Raw genomic sequence first — 20,895 nt, forward strand, 5'->3', positions numbered from 1 at the left:
GGAAGTCGGAACACTGCTGTATTGAAACGCTGTGGATGGAAAGAAAATATAACAAGAAAAATGTTTAAGTAAATCAAAATATCACTGAGCTCATCAGCTGGCACGCTCTATTCTCATTGCTCCCCTTGAAATGTCGTAAAATATGCTACGAAATGAAGCAAAGGGATCGGTGAAAGACACCCTAGAGACTCTTTTGAGCGATCTTTCTAATATACCCTAGCATTGCTTCATATACTATGACTCAGATACAGTAAGATAATATGACTCAGATGCAATAAGAATCATCCGCTTCAACCTCTTATGTAGAGAGGTTCCTTTCAAGCCACTTACTTTCCATTTGAAGAAAACGTGAACCACAATTGCCCCCCCCCAAAAAAAAAACAAAAAAACAAAGGAAAAACTATGATTTTGCAATCCTCTTGAAGACTATAGTAACTAATAAGCAAATACAACAATAAAATCCTCAATTTTCAACTACTAAAACAGAACTAGGTGTCCAACTTTAATTGGTGGAACTCCAGTTCACGCATGCAAAAATAAAAACAGAATATCTCTGACCTTTAAAATATCATTATTTATCTTTCTACATTTAGTATAAAAGGAGCTCAAAACCTTAAAAATAATTCATCATCAATTGAAATAAGATATCATTTTGAACATTAAATATTTGAAGTATGCAAAATATTTGCAATCTGCGGTATTCAGCATTAGCTTCTGAGACTGCATGGAAAGTACCATTCGGGATGTAAGCCCCGTATCTCTCTCATTTCTCTGTGATTTTATCAGACATCTGGAAAAGCATGGAAGCAGTTCAGGTGCAATAAGAATTTCTCAGGGCTTTCTGCATGCAGGGGGAGAGAGAGATGCCAAGCTTGTCGGCATGAACAGGATGGCCTTACAACCTTTTGACATTTATTATACATATAATTCCTCATACTGGTCCCATCTGGCCAATTTCCTGCTCTTATTCCAGAACTTGTGATCAGTCCATTTTGTCCGGTTGATGGTTGCCATTGTACCGCCTTTGCTCATTAGCTACACCAAAAATAAAGAAAAAAAAATGAAATTCAACTTTTTTGCTCCACAACCACATTGATTCAAACCACTTCAGCTTGATTGGCTACCAAAATTGACAACCCAGTTACATCCAACTAGCAGCTTCTGAGGAGCCCAGAGAGGAGATTTTTTAGGAAATAGAAATGATTCCCAAGCATATCTGTAGTGATAACCAGTAATGGTAAAGCCGGGTGAACAAATAACTAGTAAAACTATACAGGGGGAAGCACAAAACAAAGCACAGAACACCCCAAACAGCGTCACCAAAAGAAGAAATCAAACCAGCAGGGCTAGGTATGAACTGCACTACCTTGCCCTCAAGCCACAAAATTCTAGGTTCTTCACCAATGGGGTCTATGCCTGAAGAGTCAATGACGAAATCAATAGCCAGGACTCCCAAGGAGGTCATTTCACGCACAAAGAAGAGATGAAACACGTTCACACACAGATTCATGTCTAGGATGGAGAAAAAGAAAAAATCAACAAAATACATCATAAAAATAACAAATTTCAGCAATTAAAGAATAAATATATTTAGTTTCTGCTATGCCTATAGTACTTACAATCAAGAAAAACAGCAAGTTATCTTAATCAACAAAATCAAATGAAACAATTTTAACCATTAAAATAAGCTTTAGACCATGCTAATACATTTTCTTGCACTGTCTACTTGTTTACATTTCCCCCATCCATATAAAGACAGTAAAGTCATGGAATCCCAAGTTTTTTTACAGTTAACTCTTCCATGGATACTAAAGTAGCATAAAGATCTTACCTCTTTAACGAATATCTGGTGGGTTCTTAAGCAGGTTGAAGGCAGTTGAGAGGGAAGAAGAGAATCTCTTGGAGGAGGTTGTTAATGCATTGGAGGAAGAGACTAACCCTCCCCCTACATCATTATTGTCTATATCATTGTGAAAAACTATTTGGAACTTATATTTATCCTTACTGTTTCAATTAAGTTGCTCATTAAAAACATGAGAAGCTCTTGCTTCTTGCTTTTACCTCACTCCCAAGTAGGGGGGAGCCTTTGTGCTTTGATGCTAGAATGACATGTTGCATCAATCTTCTTGCAAAACCATAATTACTGCAAATGCACTGAGTTCACAAGAAGGATGATGAAAAAAATCCAGTTTATATATTTTAACACCAAGGGTAGTACTAAGTCCATCTCTTTTATTACATTAATCATGGAAGAATCAATTTATAGTATCAGAAGCATGCACCATGGATCATGCTATTTACAAACAACATAGTTTTGATTAATGAGAAAAAGATTAGGTCAATGCTAGATCAGATTTATGAAGAAAAGACTTAAAGAATAAAGTTTAAAATCAGCACAGTGAAAACATAGTGTACATAGAATGCAATTTAATAAAAATAGAGATGAAAATGAGGTCCCAACCAAGATTGGTGGACAAGGAGTACTGTAGAGAGTTCAGCTTCATCATCTAGGATCTATTTACTCAAAAATGGGGAGAGAGAGAGAGAGAGAAAGAGAGAGAGAGAGAGAGAGAGAGAGAGAGAGAGAGAGAGGTGTCCAAAGATCAGAGCGAGATGGTTTAAGAGGTTCCTTTCAGGTGTTGCTGGAATGACGTACACCTTGGCATTTTAAGGAAAATACTGTAAAATGACAATATGACCTGCAACATTGTTTTGCTCAGCATGCTAAGAGATAGACAGGGTCCAAGAAACAATATAAATGTAAGTGCAATGAGAACGCTGAGATGAATGTTTGGTAAGACTAAGAATCATAAAGCAAAAATTGATTGTATAGGAGGAATTGCAAAAATTATACTAATTAAGGATAAAGTAGCGACAAATTGATTGAAATGGTATAGGCTTTTACAATATTCAAGAAGGATCCAATGAAGAGTTTTACTCGAATATTTGTAAAAGAATTTAGGAAGAGGAAGGAGGATGCACAGTCAATGGATAAAAGTTATGAGAATGATTTAGAAAGCTCTAGATAAAGACTCTTTCATAGGAACAATTGATGAATAAGAATTCATGGAGAGAATCCCAAAGAGTTTGGATAAGGATTAATTCTTTTGGTTATAGAAATCCTGTCAGTGACATGAGATTCATCAAGATAGATAAGGTAAATGATGAGAGAGAAGGAAAAAACAAAAAGCATGCAATATGTAATATTTATTTGAATTAAATCACAAAATATTAGTTTGTTAATACTTTCAAATTAAGGCAATGGTGTTATTATGCATCTAGTGTCTCAGTTTGACTCTGCGGATTATATTTTGTGCCTTATTTAAGAACAGAGTTGCTTTTATGAAACCTTATCATTAGTTCATCAACCCTCTTCATCATGGCTGAATGTCTCAGCTAATTTTGGAGGACGGACTACATGTAGTTACACGAGCCTAAAATGCAATGAATGAGATGGCTCCTTTTATCACCACCTTGCCTTCAAGATTACATGACATGCCCATTATTGCCTAAAGTTGCATCAACCAGGATCTCAACCATGATTAAAAGGTACAAATTAAGGATATAATGTTCAAAGAATAAAAACTGGATCTAGATGCGAAAATTAATACCATGCGGGAAGAGATAGCCAACAATATTAAGAAAGTGGCTAGAGAGGTACTAGAAAAATCAAAGGAAAAACGACAATCTAATAAGGAAATTTGGTGGTAGAATGAGAAAATTCAAATGATGGTTATGGCCAAAAGAGAATACTATAGAAGACTACTTAAATGTAGGAATCGGGAAGTGTATGAAAGTTATAAGGTAGCTAAGAAGGAAAGTAAAAAGACGGCACAAAAGGCTAGGTTCAAAACATACAAAGAGTTATATATTGAAAGTTAGAAACTAAGGATACGGAGAAGAATATTTGTAATGTTGCAAGACTAAGAGAAAGGGAAATTAGAGACTTAAATTGGGTTAAATGCTTCAAAGATCAAAAATCAAAAGTTTTGGTTAAGAAGGATGAGATCAAAGAAAGATGAAGGAGTTATTTTCATAAGTTATTCAAATGAAAGTCATGTAAACGAACTAGAGTGCCTTAGTAGTTCCATTGAGGATAGAAATGTTAGTATACATGTAGAAGTAGGGTATTTGAGATAAAGAAGGCTATGAAAAAGATGAAAATAGGAAAAAGTGGTTAGACCTAATAGAACCCCTATTGAGGTTTGGAAGTGTTCAGATGACATAGGAATAGCTTGGTTGACTAATTTGTTTATTAAGATTTTAAAAATAAAGAAGATGCCTGATGAATGGAGGAAGAGCACTATAGTACCAATTTATACGAATAAAGATGATATTCAAAATTGTTCTAGTTATCATGGTATCAAACTCATGAGCCTAGAAAAAGGATGATTGAAAACAAATTGAGGTGTGACAAAAAAATATCAGAGAACTAATTTGGTTTTATGCCAGAAAGGTCAACTATGGTTCTCCTGAGGTTAATAAAGAAATATAGAGGAAAGAGACAAGAACTTTATATGGTTTTTATTAATTTAGAGAAGTCAGAGTCCCTGTAGAAGTTTTAGAAAAGAAAGAACTTTTCATTAGATATATGAATATGATTAGGGATATATAAAATGGAGTGGTTACTAGTGTAAGAAACACTGATGATTATACTAGCGAATTTCTAATTACAATAGATTTCACCACATATGTGCTCTAGATCTTTATCTTTTTCCAAGTTATAGCAAGCTTACTAGGCACATTCAGAAAGATATTTTTTTTGTGTATGTAATTTGTGGATGATATAGTCTTAGTTGATAAAACTAGGATTAAAATGAACTACAATTTGGAATTATGGAGGAGTGCATTAGAATCTAATGATTTAGGTTAGATAGGACCAAGACAGAATACATGAAATGTAGTTTTAGTAAAATTAGATATATATAGATGAAGGTGAAGTGAAAATTGAGGATCATGAAATTTCTAATAGTGATCATTTTACGTATTTAGGATCAATTATTCACAAATAAGGAAAGATTAAAGAAGATGTTATCCATAGGATTAGAGCAACTTGGATAAAATGGAGAAATATAATTGGAATATTTTATGATCGTAGGATACCTACCAAGTTGTTGGAAAAAATTTTATAAGACAACTATATGACCAGCTATGCTTTATGATATAAAATGTTGGGCAGTTTAAAACAACATGTGCATAAGAAGAGTATTGCTAAGATAAGAATATCGAGATGAAGGTGTAGTAATACAAGAAAAGATAAAATAAGAAGAAAGGTAGAGATAGCAACGTATCAATTGCAGACAAATTGAGAGAATGACAGCTTAAATATTTTAGACATATACAATGCAAGCCAAGAGATGCACCAATATGAAGGAGTAATTTACTACATAAAGAATGAAAGAGGGGCACAAGTTGACCAGAAATTATATGGGATGAAGTAGTAAGGAAGGGCTTGATAATGTTACATCATTCAGACAGTGTGACCCTAAACAAAACGAAATGGAGGAAAAGGATTCATGCAGCCAACCCTGACTAGTTTGGAATTAGGGCTTAGTTGAGTTATATATTATATTTGACAATTGGTTGGAATTAAAACAATCCATTTAAAAAAGCTTTTCGATTTAAGTAGTATACTCCATAATCAACCACATATTAACAAGCAAATGCTTGGATGATGCCGATAAAACAACGAAAACAACAACTAAACCATAAACAAATCCTCTTTTTCAGTACCTATACATAATTTGCTTATATTGCTTTCTCGTAGATGCTTATATAGCGCAATTGATACTCCTAGGCCCACCTAAATGATGTGTCAGTATGACCCAACCTGCACGTGTCATATGTTATTAGCCACGTACGGTTACTTCCTTACTCTTTTTCTTCCACAATTTTCAAATAAAGCCACTTCACTTATTTTTGATAGCTAATACATGTCTTCCTTCTATCCGAAGGAAACGCTTTCCGACAAAGGAGTTAAAAAACATTAAATACACCCCTATCCCCTTCTCTTCCCAAGCTGTCCATTTAAAGGGCAAAGAGAAGGTCACTCTCATTCCCATCAAGTTTGCTCATAGGTCTCTTGCTATAGACCTTGCACCTCTCATTGCCAAGGCCAGGTACAATATCCATCTCCATATCCACCTATATTTCTTTTCCTTATGGGTATCACCATTCTTTTTGTTATATTATTTGATATCTATAAACCTTGCACCTCTCATTGCTAGGGCCAGGTACAATATCCATCTCCAAATCCACCTATATTTCTTTTCCTTATGGGTATCGCCATTCTTTTTGTTATATTATTTGATATCTATCTCCACATCTGGCTATATTTCTTTTCCTTAATTGAGTATCACCATTCTTTTTGTTATATTACGATCATTAAATCACATTAGTTTTAGATTTCCATATCATCATTCTTGATCATGTTAAATTCTTCGAAACTATTTATGCCTATCTAATAACTACTGCCTTTCTATTACCTTATTTCTTTTGAATGAAAACTAATAATAAAAATATCATGGATTGAGGAGTTGATCACTTCCCATCTATGATAGCATCTCAGATTGCACCGATGATTAACCAAGTCATGGATAAGATCTAGGATCCCCTTCCCCTTTAAACCAATAGGTCTCAACTGGTATTGCTTGGTACCTAAAGACAAGGATCGGAACATATTGTCATGATGAGACATGGTCAAAAGGCCCCCAAATGCCCTTTTTTGTTGCATTCAAAAAGCAGAGAGGAGGGAAATGGAGGAAGAAGAGAATGAGAACAATGGTCTAGTTGGGAGAGCTTAGATCCAACCTCATCCAAGCCCTAAATAAACATAAAAAAAACTTGACTAAACCTAAGAAACTCAAAAAATAATAAAAGTATGAAAACAAATAAAAAACTAGGCTCTAGTATTTATCAGGACAGCAACATATTCTAGGCGATGGTACAAGGGCATCTTGGTGCCATAATGACCTACAACCTAATCAATACCGATACTAGGATTGGGACTGTAAACTTGGTATTTTAAAAATTCTATAATATTGTTCTAGATTAACTTCCACATGGATTAGTTAAGAAATATTGTGATTTATGTGTAGCAAAAAAAAAAAGAAATATTGTGATTTACATCGGGCGAATGTATTGCAGATATCAAGGTTTTAGGTACCGATGGCATGGGTGGGTATTGGCAGGACACAAGCCTTTATGGACAGGATGTCCCATTTGTCTTGATCAAAATTGGTAGGGACTGGCCGGTACCAACGCCAATTTGGCTAGTACCAAGGTGCAACCCCACCGGGTCACCTAGTTTTCAAGAAAAGAGAGAGAGCAGTGGGGATGAGGGTCATGCTCTCTTATGTCATTGGTTAGTCACCGAGGGCATGTGCAACAGAAATAAAGGAGGGAGGGCGAGAGAGAAAGACAGAGCAGGGAAACGAGAAAAGGAGAGGAGAAAGGAGGGCAGATCTGATCTGCCTTCACCATGTTCTGGCTTCACCATGTTCTGGCTTCCTCGATGACAAAAATTTTATCTAAGGATATTCAAAAATATCAATATTTATTACAATTTCATTAAAAAATTTAAAAAATAAAAATTTAAAAATTGTGCCCGATATGGTATCGGTATGCAGGACCGTTTTAAGAGTTGTGTACCATAACATTCTGAGACAAAACAAATATGGGGCTCGATATTGGTATTTAAACCCTTGGTAGATATCAAAGTGATAATTACAACTTATATTGGGCTATAATATCCATTCTAGTTTATATGATTCCATAAAGCTTTAGATTTGTTGATGATCATGTAATCAATTAGCAATCCTTTTGCATATTCAACTTTACGAGTCTCAAAATTAATTACAAATCATTGTCATAATTATAATGTCTAATTCTTCTTTACTATCCTGTAATTTACCATATTAACTGAAAATGTTCCTTGTCATGCATAAGTAACACATACTAGACTTTTACCTTTCCTAATTTAGATTTGGCAAATACTTTTTTTCATATTGTTAAAGAAAATGGTCCTTATAATTTTTTCTCTTCATTCTTGGTATAACCCTACAATTGACTAATTAACATTTTGAACTGCAATAATCACATGATACTATAAATACCATTGCTTGTGTCATATACAAGACCAGGGCATTGAAATGGACCTGAAAGGAAAAGGTCTCCTTTATGGGGATGACAAATTCCCTACTGAGTATCATGATGAAACTGTAGATTGTGCATTGAAGTTGGGATCTACTCCCACCTTGAAATTGCAATCAGCAAGGGAAGCAACACTTCGCCAACCACAGGTAATTAATATTTTTAAAACTGTGTTGTATATGGATATTTTAAAGTCATCAATTAAATGCATATTCTCACATTCTGTTTTTTTTTTGAGATAGTCATGAATTTAATACATGCCTAAATGGTAGAATTATTGGTACAATAGTAATCACTGGAAGCAATGCAAGGAGAAACAGAAACGACAATGACTTAAATGCTACAGAATGGATTTTATGGACAGACCATCATGTGCATCCTTTTAATTTTTGGCTTAATTAGTACAAGTACATGATAAGTATGAATATGTTGCTATGTTTGGTATTACATGACAGGTCCTACATGGGGCAACAAGATATCCAGGAGAGTCTTCTGACATTGATTGTACACTGAGGTTGGGCTATAAAGTTGAGACACCACTGCAGCCATCACAAACTGAACCACATCAAGAGCCCGGAATGAATGGACCACCAGCCACTCACCAGGCCCCCAGGGTAATGTATTTTTTTTCTTGGCTGCATGTGAAACTATTTATTGGTCATTCCATCAATCTGTAGGTCTTTCTAAGGGGCTGTATGGATTCCCAACTATTCAAATCATATAATATCTTCAAAATCAGAGGTAAAGTGCATAAGAAGAGAAGGCATGAGAAGCCATCAGCCACCTCCCCAATCTCTCCTATTTCCTTCCCTAGCCTCCTCTCTTCAGTCAACTCCCATCAGCATGTGAGATAACATGCGGATTCGGTAGCTGGGAATCCTTAAGAATCAGCATACATACTCAAAAATATGACATATTGCTTATTACTTCTTTTGGTGAAAAAACAGGAAAAGGGAGGGTTAGAAAAGGAATGATCTTAATTGATCACCAGACATAATTCTTTTAACAAAAAACATAAAAATAATGATTTTATGATCTAAGTATAACAATAATGACTACCTGTCCTCTTGAGAAAGAATGCAGCTACTGTCAAATCTCTGAGTTGCCATGGATAATTTTTTCTATAGTTTTGCCGTATAGGTTTAGTAAAATATGTAATAATTTTTAAGGAACGTTTTTTTTGTTATTTATATGTCTTATTAGATAAAGTCCTATTTTAAAGGCCCTTTGTTCTTTTATTTCAGATATTATGCAATGATTGTCGGATTCTCTTAAGAAAGGAGCTGGAGAAATGTGCTGAGGCTAACAAGCTCCGTGCCCAGAAGAAGCGCTGAATAATGAAGAGGGCTGGAAATAGCTCCATGACTTAGTTTCTTATGCAGTATATTTGGGAGGAAAACAATTTGAAATAAATAAAGACCTGTATGGCTGTAATAAGCATGTTTACTATAAAAAACCTAGCTTTGTTTTCATGCCATTGTTAAGATGCATATCACTAAATTGATCTGACGGACCATGCCAAGTTAATAGCACATGTTAGTACTTATCATGCAAATCACTCATCTAGTAAACTAGCTCCTCCAATCAAAACACTCCCATTAATCGGCTGGGGAGTGGGTAGAGATTATATAACAACTAGTCCATTGTTCACCGTTGACATCAATATCATATCAGCAAGGGATAGGAGGATATAATATGATGTTTACAGTCATTTCTAGCTGATAAAGGATTAGTATTGTCCAAAAATTTAGATGCATAAAATTCAATTGCAGCCTTTACATATAGTGACCTGCTATTAGTAGGATTATCGATTTGCCAAAGGTTATTATCTTCATTATAAATGAACTTGATTTAACAATGTAAAACATGTATAACAATGTCATTCTTCGAGCAGCTGTTGGCATAAACCTACAGATTTCTTTCTTTAAAATAGCCTGGTTTGGTGAACGACATTACTTAGAATGTATATGTACAACAGAACAATATAGAATTTCTTCAAATGAATAATGCATTGACTATTTTTTATGTAAGCATATAACTTTGGCTAATATAAGAAGGCACCTAGAGTCATATTTTGGTCTTTGACATGTGAAACAACAACATGTGTATATAAAAACTAAGAAATCATGGGGTACTTCCTCATCCTCAAGAAAGTTCTATAAAACCATTTCAAGGTTCCAAAATATTAAGCTACATCCTGAATAAACATTTTGGTTCTAGGAAAAATACAAAACTTTCATTATCTTGAGCTCCTTATAATGCATAAGAGAAGGACATACTTCTCCACTTTCTGTGTTATGACACTAGGCAGTATGAATCACAAATTTTATGCACCAGTTCAAATATAAAATTTTAGGTACAATTAAAATGTTTAAAAAAAAAATTAACGGTACAGCATACCATTGGCAAGTGATATGTATGGATTTGCTGCTCACCCATTTCATCTTTAGCTTTCAAGTAGAGCTGGCAAACATACTATCTTCAAGCTCCAATCTTACTCTGTGTACATGGTATCACAAACTCCATCCTCCTGTAATGTAAGTCATTATGCATGCTAGTTAAAGGAAGAAAATTTATTTAACAAAAAAAAGGAAAAAAATCCCACCAAATCTATGCACTTAAGTTGACTGATAAAAACTAGGAAAAAAAATGCAACCAGAAGAATAGAGACATCAATAAATGTAAAAATAAGGAGAACTCAAATACAGGTCAGCCTTGGCACATGAAAACACTTCCATTGTTATAAAGGAGGAAACAAAAAGTTCAGTTGGTTGGACATGATACAGGTCCAATAAATCAAAGACAACCCAGGAGTACAATAATATTCAACCTTTTTTGACACAAATAAAAAGAACTTATTAATGGAAAAAATTGACAATTCGATCCTTGTAGACCTCTATTTTTTTATTAAAAAAAAACTCAGATTTGTCCTTGTCTTATTTGACGTTGGCAAATTAATCCCTACCAATCCTATTAGGGATGAAAGCGGGTCAGATTATATCCAACCGTATTCGTTTTCCGTATCCGATTCGAATATTGTTTTTTTGGTCCGATCAGATCTAGATAGTTAGTTCAAAAATCTTCCTGATATAGATACAAATGCGGATACACTCACTTTTTTTGGATTCGATCCAGATATCCATATAACAAGAAAACCAATTAAGTGATTAACCAAACCTAAACTAAAAGAAATCCGGATATGGGATGACCATCACTTAATACAGTGACCCGAATACAGAATACCTGATTTGAATAAAATCCTTCGAAGGTCCCATTTACTTTCTAGTTTCCACCCAGCGATTGCAACCGGCGACGGCCGTGAGATGCCTTGAAAGCGCCATAGATCTCATTTGCTTTGGTGACAAGCAACCTTGAGCGTATATCCTTTATGAAATTGTTAGTTTTTATTATTGATGAATGCTTGTTCAAATTATATTTTTTAATTGAATCTTTTCTTTATGATCATATCTTTATTACTTGTTTTCATCGTCGAATTTTGCTCAAAATTTGATTAGGATCCAATTTATATCCGTACTCGGGTAAAAAATATGGATATGTTTAATATCCAATTTGTATTCATATCCGTTTAGAATAAATATGCATATTGCTTTAGATATCCATTTAATATCCGTATCCATATTCATTGAAAAATATCAGAGTCCATGGTTCTCTCATCCGTGAGCATATAATGGAACAAGAGAAGAAAATTGATCAAATAGACGTGCCAAAGAATAAGCACCAAGAAGTAGGGTTCTTTATATGGAGAAAAAAGGAAGAAAGGAAATTCTAACTTTTTCTAGCTTGAGATCAAAGTTTCCATCTTGCTGCAAAGAAACATACCAAATCCAGCTCAGATCAGACCTAAGAAGCATTCATTGAATCAGAAATTTCAAAAGACAATTCAGATACCCTAAGCAAGAACCAGCATCAGCACCCACAAACAAGATATCGAAATTCTATAGCATTTCGAAGAAAATGCTAACAACGAGAAGGGAAAAGAGAAATAGACATACTGATCGATCATGGAAGAGCCCCCGAGAGAAGAACGAGCAAGAACTATTGGTGCATCCAAAGAAACGAAACCCTAGAAAGAACGGAATTTTCCCGAGAAAACTACCAACGGTCGCGTCCTCGTTCCCTTGGATCAAAACGTCGCGACACCAAGATTTTTGTGGACAACAATTGCCGAAACAAGATCGCAACGGCAGTTATTTCGGCGTTTGTCCTTAAGAGGTAAAGTCGGTCGTTCCGCCGAATTCGCCTTTCACGGAACATTTTTACAAGAAAGTCCCTGGAGCATCTTAAACTTCTAATAAGTCCCAAAATCACCAGCTTCATGAGTCGGCAACGTTTCCTTGAAAACTTAAATGTAAGTTCTTAACCGAGCTCAAATTTATCATTGAGACTTTTTTCCCAACCTTCGCATGGAATTTCTTTTACCCTTCAGGGAATATAAAAATTTGTATACAAATTCTTTCAGATTGTTGATCAAACCTAAATTACTTGTATGTGTATGTGTTAAATTTTTTCCCACACCGGAAAAAATCACCTCCCTAAGTAAATGTTACATTTTTTAGATGTTTTTAATTAGAAACAATTATATTGGGATGTATATTGAGGAAAAACTGTTTTTAAGAGACTAGATGAACTTTAAATAACTTATAAATCCATGGGCCGCCCTTTTTTTAGATGAATATTAAATAACTTATAAATCCCTAATTTCCTAGCGTTATATAATCTAAATTGACTTCATATGAATATGTTGGGAAAATATCATGTTTCAAGTTCATAAATAGATGGTCAATTATTTAGGAGTCACCACGCCTGATAAACAAAATCATGTAAAAGAAATAAATTATAGATTCCTAAACAATTATTCAACCATTTAAGAATGTTTCGATTGCTAATTTTATACAAAGCATCAAACTATTTGCATGGAGGTACATTCGGCCTGCCACTTTAAATGTTGTTACAAGCATAAGGTGAGTCCTTCGGTGTTGAAATCCAATCCAAAAACTTAAGCTAGCAGGTTGATGATTCCTCAACACCACCTCTGATATATAGAGTTGGAGGACAAATCATGGACTCTGATACCATATTAAAATTCAACACAAAAATATAAGCTAGTAGGTGGATGGGCCGTAAGCATAAAAGCACCACTAGAGTCCTTGATCTGCAGGACTATTTCTCAACAAGTAGGACCCACACCTTTGAGAATACTTCTTGGCTCCTAGCATATGCTAGATGCATGCAGGTTCGGGACATATCTCAAAACCATCTTAACAATTTCTAATTTAATTTGGGCTGTTGCTAACCAGACAAGAGAGGAAAAGAGCAGGAGACATGAGAGAGGAAAGAGGGAAAAATACCTTCTCTTGTATCTATAAAGAAGAACAGTGATAGTTAAATCATTTAAAGCTTAATCAGGCTGCAAGCAAGCCTGGCTCCAGCAAATGCTAATTGAACGATTTTTGAGTTAAATTTCAAGCCAAAAGTAGGTTAGGTGCGTGCACACATTTCACATACACTTGTTCGAAAAAAAATGGAAATTTATTTTACATTATAAATAATATCCTAAGATAATAATTTAATTCTAAAATATCATCTAAAATGAGAGGTCACTCACTAGCAATGAACTTTAATGATAGACCAAGGAAAAACTACTATCAAATATCTAAATTGATATAGTAATATTAGTTTAGAAAATTATAATATTTATCTATTTTAGCTGGATAATATTCTCAAGTATTAATTATAGCTATTAACTATATAAGTATAATTAATACTTTATATTCATAATAATAGAATATTCTATTATCTGTCACTTACACTCATTTATCATTAATAGAACGGATAATGGAATATTCACTTATATCTATTAACAAGAGATCATCATAAGCCTTTCTCTTGTATCAGAACCATACTTCTTATCCAAAATAAAGAACCAATTTTGGATATCACAATTAGACAGTGGCTGAGAGAGGCTGCTGATATCCCAATTACTTGAATATCTAGATGCATACATCAATGATAAACAGCATGAATTCTAGCAGTTTAACATAGGTTCAGTTAGAATCTCTCAAGTTCTCCAACCTGCTGAAATCCCATTTCCAACCAACGTGTAATTTGTCTTCACATAGGGAGAAATTTAAGAAAGAAAACAGAAATCATGTACGCAATGAGCAAAAAGTTAATGAGACATAGAGGAACTAAAAGTTTCACTTAGTTGTCTGAGAATGTCCAAAGCAGTAAAGCATACCACGTTTCATGATTATTTATAATGACTAATCTACTTCTAGTTGTCAAGACAATCCAAATGCCCATACATAAAAGAGCTCCTGCCTACTTCTTAGGCCTTATCTCAATGCCTTGGATGGTGAGTCCAGACTTCCAGTTCCCTCTTTTCACCTCCATCAAACTCAGTTCCACTTCCCCATCCTCACTGTCATCATTGTAGAATTCCCCCATCTCCATCTCCATCCAACCATCAGCCCTTGCCTGAGGGGTTCTAGCTGCAATCTGGTTTTCCTCTGCATCAGCATGCCCCTCCTCCGTGGCATTCCAAATCAGATTCAGCATACGCAATCTGGTCCTCATCAGTCTCTTAGCAGCAATGGGTTGTAAATTCACAGTATGTTTGGACACCTGGGATCCCAGTTTCACTGTTGTTTCCTGATTCGGAAACCCAAGACCTCGTGAATTCTGATCTACTTTGAAGATGAGATAGGCGGCATAGATTGTTTTAGGAGTAAGCACTCTGCTTTGAATCGTGCCTCCAACATCCAACCAGCAAACATTTATGAGCTCCGCAACCTCTGAAAACCTTTTGGAGGAGAAGGTTACCTTGTAGTCAGGAATGCAACATGATAACATCCATAGCAGTAAAAGATAATCCGAACAATTTCAACAGTAAAAAGAAAAGTTCATTTATTCTTAGCACCACTAAGCTAGAGCGAGAAAATCTACATGTCGTCATAAAAGAACAACGTTGATGGTTCAGGCACAAAAAACAACGCTGAAATTAAGTATCCAAATCTTTTGAGGCTAAACAAAGGAGGCAGAGTTTTTGAATAAAACTCAGTTGCAAATCTGTTCCAAAATCAGTACTCTATTTGCTCCACTCTCTAATATCAACCAATTAACGAATTGCTTAATTTGTGACGCTCAGAAACTGACTGTTGCAGTACTTATGTATTAATTTATGAAGAGAGACCACCTTATTCCATGAAAATAATCAAAATTGATTATATGGCTCATAGAACAAAATATAAACAGGACCATTAGCTTACTATGTTGCACATCGTGTTATAAGAAAGATAAAATATGAAAAGGATAGCAACGGTAAGTTGTTTTAACATCTGAAAAGGTTCCAATGCTGAATTTGTTTCCAGCAGGACCACATGTACAAACTGTACAGATTCTAGCGGATTTCAATTGCATCTCTGTAATTGGAGTGAGATGCGAGCTCAAGTTGAATTGGAGAGCAAGAGGTTTAAAAGGGCCGGTGGTAAAGGCCTAAATAGGACAAGGGCAATTATCAATTACTAACCAAGCCAAATTGCTTGCATGAGAACCAAACAGTTACGATTTTTAAGGCAGCAAGCCTTGCTAAGACACTGGTTGTGCGGCAAAGCGTGGCCGTCAGCCGGCCTGATTATTCCTTCAAATGGAGGAAAAAAAAAGCTACCAGCCTTGCAGGTGTGCAGGCCGAAGGAACTTGAAAAGGAACACCTCCAGGGTGCCCAATTTACTTGGATATCCTCTAGCTGCTCTAGTGAGCTCATACAATTCGGCTCGAGGTTCATCCCCATCCTCAGCCGCACAAAGTAAAATGATCTCCCCACATACATCAGTTCTTGCATATCTATTGAAATGGATTTGGTGTATAATTACCTGCATGACTCCAGTATATTGATTTATTTGCCATGATGAACATAATTAGTCCATATCTAGCTCAGTCAGATCTAGGACTCCAATCAAAAAGAGGACTGTCCTAGCAATCACAAGGCCTTGACATGGAGACACCGCTTGTAATTCTATAACAAAAGAGAAAGGTGGTTTGCAATTTGTTCTTTGTCGCTCATTATATATTGCATTACAAAAATATAATTCCAGCCGATCTTCAATTCTCGCTCGATTTTATTTATGAACAAAAGATATATAACAAAAAAGGGGAATCAAGCAACTAATCAACCAATCAAAAGATGAAGGAAAGAAGGCACAAACCTGGAATCGGGTAGAGGATGCCACGTCCAATAATGGGGAGTATCCCCCCATACAATAAACAGCTGTCTGGCAGACAGCATGCAGCACTTTGCACCGCTCGATTTATCCAGTGAGAAACTCTGCAAATCAAAATCAAGTTTAGCGTTTGGCATTGGCAAAGCTGCTGCAAAGAAGATATCTTGCCGGGGGAAAAAAGAGTGGAAATAAACGCGAGAAACAGATCACGGGTGACAACTCCCTAATGGCTCCGAGTGAATACGACGGGATGATACCTGAATAAAGTCGGCAGTAGGTTGCCAACCTACGCCGGCTTTACCTATCTAAACAAGCAAACGGCATGTACGTCTCACCATCAAAATTTTGGGTTTCACGGGTAACGTGTGATTGGCCCGACGACATCGTCGGCGGGACAGAATCCAAATAATTTGTTCCCAAAAAAAAAAAAATAACGGTTCACAACCGCTGAAGCCCATCAAATCGATGGCGTATATCCAAGGACATGTAGGCGAAACCAAATCCGCGAGACACTAATTACGTCCGGAATATATCGATCACAGATTTCATTAATTTTAAAGAATTGATCTTTAAGAGGAAAAAAAAAAAAAAAAAACCTAGATTTGGGTATAAATTACGATTAAAATTCGAAAATGGGGAGACAGGAAGGAGGAGGGAAGAGTAGAAGTAATAGTGGTAAAGTACCATTTTGCCGTCGTCGATGAGGATGGGTTCGCAGAGGCGGAAGAAGAGCTCCTTCTTGGACGAGTACTCCACCGGATGGACGGCCCGCGACAGGATCGACTGGTAATCGGGCGGCAGGAAGCGCTCCCACACGGTGTCGGATACGGCGGCGGAGAGGAAGGTGGTGCAGACCGCCGTCGACCGGCAAGAATCGGCCGGCGACGTCAGAGAGATCACGTGGGAGATGCAACCCTCCGGCAGAGTGCAGATATCACCGCTGCCCGTCTCCATCTCGATCGATCGATCGATCGATCGCTCTCGATACACATACGCTCTCTTCTGGTTTTCGCTTTGCTATATGCGGCCCAAGAGATTCCGCCATACCCGGCATAAGTGACAGGGTGGATTGAGAAAAATGGGGTGCAATTGGTCCGTCGGGAATTCGGATGCATGAAAACGACGCATCTGTGGTGGCACTTCAAGTTGATTGGGTTACGTATAAGAACCTGCCTACCTACCAAGATTTCTCTCCGAGAACTAACAGAGCATTTTTAGAAATAAAGCTTTTAAAAGTCGAGATTTTTTGAAATAATTTTTATAATTCTAAAGAATTATTTGTTGCTTGGTAACAATATTTTTAAAGTGTCATATAACTTTATATTTGGCAAGCAAACTGAAAAAATATTTTTGGTACGACAAAATAACTAAAAAATATATTATATAGTATTATACAATAGAGTATAATAAAATATAATATATAGTAATACATAAATATATAATATAGTATAATATTGCTATAATATAATATAATATTATATTATTCAAATATAGTTAATATAATATTGTATGCTATGGCATAATAATATACTACAATTTGATATTATATAATATAACATATTAATATATTATGAGATTAATAATAATAATAATATATTTATAGTATAATACAATATTTTGATATAAAATATTATAAATAAATACATTTAATATAAATATTAATAAAATATTAATATATAAATATATGATATAGTATAATTATACTATAATAAAATATAATATGCCGCCCCCTACTGCAATCAGCCTGAAATCGTGATCTCTGATCACAAATTCAACTCCAGTGCAACCTCCGCGATCGGACAAACTACCATCAAAGTTCACCCTTAGATGGCCACGAGGTGGGGGCTCCCAAAAAACAAGGACATACAGCTTCAAAGCTTCTTTTTTTTTTTGCTGAAACGGATGTATCGTATATAATGAGTACGAATACACCTAAAGAAATCAAAAGATAACAAGTCCCGGGGTGCAGCGGATAGTCCCCACTCCTCAAACTATAGTCTCCCCAAAGTGGTTAGCCACATAGGAGGCTACCCAATCTGCTGCCCCGTTGGCCTCTCGATATACATGCTTGGCCTACACGGCCATCCCACCCCTCCCCATCTTCCGAATATTCCTAAGGAGCGGATGGTAATCACCTACCCTCCCACACACTACTGGATCCAACCAATGACAATAGCCGAGTCGCCCTCAAGCACTAAGTTATTGGCTTGCAATATGCGCCAGGCATACGTTAGGCCAATCCAGGAAGCCCTCAACTCCGCCCCCAGGACAGAGGTATCGAAAATCTGGCAACCACCAACCGCAATCGCTCTGAAGTATGGACCCCTAATGACAAAGCCCGCTCCTCCCCTGCTACAGCCATCCAGTACACATCCGTCGAAATTAACCTTAAAGAAGCTCGGAGGTGGGGGCTCCCAAGTGAAGAACACCGGGCGAGACACTCCAAGAATAGGATAGGAGCCCCAGGTGTCCTGAGCTGTCAAGGTACTATCCAACAGATGTGACTGAGTCATCTCAGCTGCCTGGCTTCGAGCCTTTTCGACGAACCTCGGTGGGGGGCAGCTCTCACCAAACGTCCAAGTATTCCTGGATAGCCAGATCCGGTATGTTATACAGGTCACCACAGTAGCCGCCTGCTTGTATCGTGGGGCAGACGCCCATCGACTGATCTCCTGCAGAAATGAAAATGTATCACCCCAGATCCTGGATGGGACCATGGCACACTCTTATATCCGCCGCGCGTGCTGACACTGGAACAAGGCATGATCCATAGACTCAGCCACGAGGCACAAAGGGCACAGGGGATGGATGTCTAGGCTCCCTGTACTAAGGATGAGCCTAGTCGGAAGCCGCTCCCAAGCAATCTTCCAGAGGAACAGGGCAACCCTACAATGTAGACCAAAGCACCAAACCCACGCACAGTCAACACCCGGGTGCTGCACACTCTGGAGGAGGCTATAGACATCACCAACCCTCATTGAAGATTTGCAGGACGAGCTCCATACCCTCACATCAGGGCTAGCGCATCCGGGGACTAGTGCCGACCGGATCCTCTCAGCAAGCTGACCTTCAAACAGCTGGGCCACGCGGGTAGCATCCCATCCTAGCCCTCTAGAAAAAAGGAGGTCGCAAACCCGCAATCCTCCCGGAGCGTTGACACTGACCATGGCCAGCCACTGCCCCAACGGCAACGAGTCCACCCACGCGTCATCCATCGCATCCACGTTCTATCCATCGCCAATAAACCACCTACAATTAGACAATACAAGAGGCACATACCTACCGATTTTCCGCCACAAGGGGGAGCAGCGTCGACCCCCAACCACCAACTCACCTACCCGAACCGGTCCATACCGGGCTACCATCACCTAACTCCAAAAGCTCTAGGGCTCTAGGACGAATCTGGCCGCATGCCGGACGATCAAGGCCTCTCTCCGCGTCACGAGAGACCGCACTTCTAGACTGCCAGAGCGGGTCGGCTGACAGATCGACTCCCAAGACACGAGATGCACCCCACGGCCCCCACCGAGCGATCCCCATAGAAAGCCCCTAAGGTGCCGCTCGATCCTTACCAGCACCGTCTTCGGAACTATAGTATGAGACATAAGGTAAATCGGCATAGAATACAAAACTGACCTGACCAGGGTCATCCTACCCATCATGGATACAGAAGCCGCTCTCCAACCCTCCAACCGCTCCTAGATGTGCTACACCACATCGAGGCACTCAGACATAGGGACACACGAAGCCTCTTCCCGAACATAGGGACACCCAAGTAACACCAGGACCACACTTGCTCCCTCATAGCAAAAAGATCCATGGATCTCCAGCCGAACCCGCGTCTCCATGCTCGGACTGCTCGGACTGAAACAGACTGCGAACTTGTGGAAGTTCATTCTCTAACCAGATGCCAAACAGTAATCCTCTAATACACTTATGAGAGCTCGACTCAGTTATTAAACAAGCCCATCGAGCTTGACTCAATTATTAAATAAGCCGAGCTAGAGTTAGGCTCAACTCATTCGTGTTCAGCTCGTTTACACCGGTTCAATTCTATATTGGAATCAAATCAGATAAAGAGATGGAGTTCAATATAGGAGTTCTATAAGAGTCTGATTTGATTGGAAAAGAAAGAAGAAAAAGCACGTGGTAGTTTAAGGTGAGCAAGAAAGTTAGTAAAACAACTAACATATGCTTTAAGGAAAATAGGAAGATATTTTCCGGTATAAAATGAGACAAAGGGAATCAAGGAAAAAGCATTTCCAGATTTAAAAACTCTCATTTTAATATACTACAGATTTATTTGGGAGAATGATTCTTGGAGTTCCACCAATCATTTCAAAAGAAATGATGTTAAGATCATCTCTATGTCAAAACACTCAAGAAAGTACCTCACAATATTTGAACATATAACCCCTTTGAACCTGGCATATGTGCATCTAAAGCTTGATATCACAATTACTCGAATATCTAGATGCATACATCAATGACAAACAGCATGAA

At 37.3% G+C, this 20,895-nt stretch overlaps 1 protein-coding gene across 2 annotated transcripts; it reads right to left on the bottom strand.

Annotated features, from left to right (window-relative positions):
* Positions 1–537: 537 nt before the first annotated feature.
* Positions 538–17,459, bottom strand: LOC103711894 (F-box protein At2g02240-like). Of its 2 annotated transcripts, none has more exons than XM_039114999.1 (5): positions 17,077–17,459; positions 16,378–16,496; positions 14,498–14,974; positions 10,552–10,681; positions 538–1,512 (listed from the first exon to the last, which is right to left on the bottom strand). In XM_039114999.1, exons 1-4 carry the CDS (start codon positions 17,344–17,346, stop codon positions 10,633–10,635), a joined length of 915 nt encoding a protein of 304 aa, XP_038970927.1. In that variant the 5' UTR covers positions 17,347–17,459; the 3' UTR covers positions 538–1,512; positions 10,552–10,632. The 2 variants fall into 2 exon arrangements, with proteins under 2 accessions (XP_038970927.1, XP_038970928.1); XM_039115000.1 differs by having other exon boundaries at positions 14,478–14,974; positions 17,077–17,456.
* Positions 17,460–20,895: the final 3,436 nt, after the last annotated feature.

The sequence above is a fragment of the Phoenix dactylifera genome, chromosome 17 (genome assembly GCF_009389715.1).
Source record: "Phoenix dactylifera cultivar Barhee BC4 chromosome 17, palm_55x_up_171113_PBpolish2nd_filt_p, whole genome shotgun sequence".
In the NCBI taxonomy this organism is placed as follows: domain Eukaryota; kingdom Viridiplantae; phylum Streptophyta; class Magnoliopsida; order Arecales; family Arecaceae; genus Phoenix; species Phoenix dactylifera.

Excerpts from the sequence above, each read along its gene's own strand:
- LOC103711894 (XM_039114999.1), bottom strand. The coding sequence starts at position 17,346 with ATGGAGACGGGCAGCGGTGATATCTGCACTCTGCCGGAGGGTTGCATC. Across the intron at positions 16,497-17,076 it reads TCATCGACGACGGCAAAATG|AGTTTCTCACTGGATAAATC; the intron begins GTACTTTACCAC and ends TTTGATTTGCAG. Across the intron at positions 10,682-14,497 it reads ATTGAGATAAGGCCTAAGAA|GAGGATGGAGTTTGTGATAC; the intron begins GTAGGCAGGAGC and ends CTTACATTACAG.